General features: G+C 47.1%; 1 protein-coding gene across 1 annotated transcript in view; it reads right to left on the reverse strand.

Annotated features, from left to right (window-relative positions):
* Window positions 1–2,977, reverse strand: part of LOC144521300 (ankyrin repeat and BTB/POZ domain-containing protein 2-like) — a 51,608-nt gene extending 48,631 nt beyond the window's left edge. The window contains exon 1 of the mRNA XM_078255827.1: window positions 1,924–2,977. Within this exon, the coding sequence (XP_078111953.1) occupies window positions 1,924–2,815 (892 nt within the window). The 5' untranslated portion in view covers window positions 2,816–2,977. The remainder of the gene's footprint in view (window positions 1–1,923) is intronic.
* Window positions 2,978–5,000: the final 2,023 nt, after the last annotated feature.

Genomic DNA, 5,000 nt, shown 5'->3' on the forward strand with positions numbered 1-5,000 from the left:
CGCTCTCCGTCTCTGCTAGATTGGGAATGATTGAGATTTCTCTTGGCACAGCTTGTACCGCCCCCGTTGAGAAGCACTGGGCTAACGAGTATGCTGCTGTACAGATTGTAAAGCCCCCTGAGGCAAATTTGGGATGTACGATAGTGGGCTGTATAAATAAACATGACATGACTTCACAATCGAGGCAATTAGATGCCACCGTTAACTCTTCTGCTCTGTAATACCACCCAGCTTTAACATATAGGACTGAGACAGGATCATCTGTACCATCACTTTGACAAGCAGTTCCTTCACTGCAGGTGGAACAAACAGAATTAGAGCTGCTGGGTATCGGCATCATGACCGAAAGAACGAGATCCAGGGTACAAGGGGCCGAAATGGGTTTCCTCAGGAGGGTAGCTGGCGTCTCCCTTAGAGATAGGGTGAGAAGCTCAGTTATCCGTGAGGAGCTCGGAGTAGAGCCGCTGCTCCTTCACGTCGAAAGGAGCCAGTTGAGGTGGTTCGGGCATCTGGTAAGGATGCCCCCTGGGCGCCTCCCTAGGGAGGTGTTCAAGGCACGTCCAGCTGGGAGGAGGCCTCGGGGAAGACCCAGGACTAGGTGGAGGGACGTCCAGCTGGGAGGAGGCCTCGGGGAAGACCCAGGACTAGGTGGAGGGACGTCCAGCTGGGAGGAGGCCTCGGGGAAGACCCAGGACTAGGTGGAGGGACGTCCAGCTGGGAGGAGGCCTCGGGGAAGACCCAGGACTAGGTGGAGGGACGTCCAGCTGGGAGGAGGCCTCGGGGAGACCCAGGACTAGGTGGAGGGATTATATCTCTAACCTGGCCTGGGAACGCCTCGGGATCCCCCAGTCGGAGCTGGTTAATGTGGCTCGGGAAAGGGAAGTTTGGGGTCTCCTGCTGGAGCTGCTACCCCCGCGACCCGACCCCGGATAAGCGGACGAAGATGGATGGATGGATGGATGGGTATCGGCAATGATTTCTCCAATCTTTGTGATTCCTATTTCCGATTTAATATCAATCAGGTTTGGGAAATTTCAGTCACAATACCGGTTTATCTTGAATGTGAAAGAGATTCTCAGAGAACTTCTCAGAGCTGTAGATTGTTGAAGCAAGAAGCAACCTTCACAATGTTTTTTAACCTTCATGTTGGCTTCCTGCCGACCATGCACTTGTTGATAATATGGTCAATATAGAAAATCACGACTTCTTCAATGCTTTTTTTTCGATAATTATGACACTTTTTCTGACACTTATACACGCTGCTAACACCAACTTATTACCACTAGTTACTTATTTTTGGAATTCACGGTCAAAAAACTTTGTTTATCGGAAATAATATCTAATTTTTGAGTCAAAAAAGCAGAAATTATTAATTATTTTGACAAATATTAGAGGAATGTATGTTGACGGATAATCAAAGACATGAGAAAGAAGAAGAAAACGAAAGTAGTGATCATTAATTGCACTTGTGAAGAGCATTGTAGGGAACCATCCATGTTATTTTTGGGTAATTTGGTGAAAAAGAAACCCATATTTCTGATATAGACATTGGGTCAAATGGGACCCATGGACAACAGGACCATGCACCAGCTTCATGTTTACTACATTAAGAAATGACCCCCAAAAGTTGTACTTAAACATCCATGGTGAAAAGGCATAGGCTATATGGATCAATTTCAGGATTGTATATAATTGATATCAGAGAATGTTTTTTTTTTAACCCAGCCCTACATCATGTTTTCATTTCTTTAATATTTTAACTCTTGTGTTGTCTTCCCGGGTCAAAACTGACCACAAAAGGGTCTGTGTGGAACAACAACCGTGTTGTTTCTGGGCAATTTGGTTGAAAAAAACCCATATTTTTGATACAGAAACTATAATAACCATAACCTTTGGTTAAGGAGATGAAGTGCTTAAACTCACCATTGGCATTTTTGCCACATATCAGATGCTCATAGACCTGTAGCAGCCCCCACAGCTCGGCATCGTTGTTGACGGCTCCCTCCAGCAGCTCCGCGGTCACCGGGCCGCAGGTGACCCCGCCGCCCGGTTCCCCTTCCTCCACCGCGGCCAGCCTCGCCGCATGCAGCGCCCGTCCGACCACCTCCTCAATCAAACTCTCCACGCATGCTGCCAGGCACACGGCGGCGTACTCGTGCACGCGCACCGACACGCGTGTTTCCACCATCCACCTGAAGAAGCGACCCACGGAGAGCGTCAACCCGCAGCGCGCGGACTTGCCCCGCTGACGCGCGGTGTCCCCGGAGCTCATGCAGTGCAGGGACACCGCCTTCACCGCGGAGGAGATGCACTTCTCGGCCAGACTCCAGCTCAGCACGAGCCTCGCCGCGCTCTGGACCTCCAGGCGCGTGCACCGCCTGTGGAGCTCACTCAGCCGCTGCGCCTCCCGGGAGATCCGCACCAAAGCCCTCCGGAGCAGACCGGACAGCCTGTGGACAGCCTCCCCGGTGAACGCGGCGTCCGAATCGGTGACTCTACGCACGACTTCCCGCAGCTCCTGCTCGGTCCAGGGATACTCCTCCACGTCGGGCAGGCAGGGACACTTGACCAGGATGTCCGCCGCGTCCTCAGGCAGCGTGCTCACTGTGTCCCAGCTGCCGTTTCTGCTGTACAGAGAATCACCGGCATGCTGCCACCAGGTACCCCGGTGAGGAGTGTTCGTGTGCGGATGAGACTGCCTCGACCTGCCAGAGGAGGACAGGCTGAGGGACGGGCAGGGTTCCCCAGTCACATAGCCCGGATCCAGGCTCAGGTCCTCCAGGGGTTTCACCAAAACACTGCTGGTGCTGGACATGGTGGAGAAGGGGATTAGATTGACGTAACTCTTACTTTATGCACAGTTAATAACAGTTTTCCAGTCCAAGGTTTTAGCCCCAGTTTGTAAAAGTCCAACTGCCCAGACCAGACAGCTGCACAAGACTGTCCTGCTGTGCCACAACTAACCGAAACATGAAGGGGAAGTGTTTTAAGCACACTAATGAAACCCAGACTCCAGTCTATGGAATAATAACAGAGGTGAGTTTACTACTCTGCCCTACAGCGCCACCCGGTGGCCACCCGTATCGAAACCAGAAACAACAACACCTAGGAGCATAAAAATAATAAAATAAAAAATAAATGAAAAGGGCTATCTTAAATTAACGTAAGTGTCTCAAGCAAATAAATTAATTTAAGGGGTTTTCTTGTCTTTAATCAGTTTCAGTGACTTCATGAGAGGTTTAACTCATTCCTCAAATGGTTCAGGGAGAGTTCAGTCTTACAATATCTACATTTATGTAGCCTAAAACAATGATTAAAACCAGAACTGCAGCTTTATTCTGGAGGGATAAATGAGACTTCTGGTTATGATTTTCAAAATAAAACCACACGATTCCAGTAAAACGAAGATAAAGAATTCATATCAAAGAATTTCTAATAAGAGAAGAAGCTTTTATATATGTCTATGGGAAGAAGGTCCACTCTTCTGAACTGGTTGCAGTTCCACTCTGGTTCCATATAGGGGGCGCTCACAGGCCAGTGCAGAATGAATGGGACTCTATGGAGCTGTACCCCTCAAAATCCACTTTTCTCAGGATATAATTTTTGTCTAGTAATTTCAATGTTGCATTTGAAAAGGGAGGCTAAGAAAATACACACTGCTGGGTGTTAGATTATTTTAAAGTGGCTTTTTTGTTCTAAAAAGACGTTTAAAATGTCAATGACGTCATACACATATACGGCCAGAGATACTGCTTTACGGCAAGCTCTGAGTCACTTCCTTTCTCTCTCTCGAGGCATCGACAACACAGCTGACAGGTTAGACTCTCTCTGTTAATACAACATAGCTGACAGGTTAGACTCTCCCTGTTAATACAACACAGCTGACAGGTTAGACTCTCTCTGTTAATACAACACGGCTGACAGGTTAGACTCTCTCTGTTAATACAACACAGCTGACAGGTTAGACTCTCTGTTAATACAACACAGCTGACAGGTTAGACTCTCCCTGTTAATACAACACAGCTGACAGGTTAGACTCTCCCTGTTAATACAACACAGCTGACAGGTTAGACTCTCCCTGTTAATACAACACAGCTGACAGGTTAGACTCTCTCCCTGTTAATACAACACAGCTGACAGGTTAGACTCTCTGTTAATACAACACAGCTGACAGGTTAGACTCTCCCTGTTAATACAACACAGCTGACAGGTTAGACTCTCTGTTAATACAACACAGCTGACAGGTTAGACTCTCTCTGTTAATACAACACAGCTGACAGGTTAGGCTCTCCCTGTTAATACAACACAGCTGACAGGTTAGACTCTCTCTGTTAATACAACACAGCTGACAGGTTAGACTCTCTCTGTTAATACAACACAGCTGACAGGTTAGACTCTCTCTGTTAATACACGTGCTAGAAAGAGGTTTGCTAATGTTTTGAAGACCACGCCGAAATATTCACTCTGACATTCTGGTTCTGCTTCAACTCAACCTGTAAGAATTCAAAAGGACATAAGTACTCGTTCATTCAACTTTCGACCTATGATCCATGTTGAACTTGCAAAAAACTACAATCAAATCTGAGATTTCTCAGCGACAATCAGGCGAAAGAGACAAATGTAGCCGTCTAGCTCCATAGAGTCCCATTCATTTAGCATCTAGCTCCATAGAGTCCCATTCATTTAGCATCTAGCTCCATAGAGTCCCATTCATTTAGCATCTAGCTCCATAGAGTCCCATTCATTTAGCATCTAGCTCCATAGAGTCCCATTCATTTAGCATCTAGCTCCATAGAGTCCCATTCATTTAGCATCTAGCTCAATAGACTCCCATTCATTTAGCATCTAGCTCCATAGAGTCCCATTCATTTAGCATCTAGCTCCATAGAGTCCCATTCATTTAGCATCTAGCTCCATAGAGTCCCATTCATTTAGCATCGAGCTCCATAGAGTCCCATTCATTTAGCATCGAGCTCCATAGAGTCCCATTCATTTAGCAT

Source organism: Sander vitreus, chromosome 1 (genome assembly GCF_031162955.1).
Source record: "Sander vitreus isolate 19-12246 chromosome 1, sanVit1, whole genome shotgun sequence".
NCBI classification, from domain to species: Eukaryota; Metazoa; Chordata; class Actinopteri; order Perciformes; family Percidae; genus Sander; species Sander vitreus.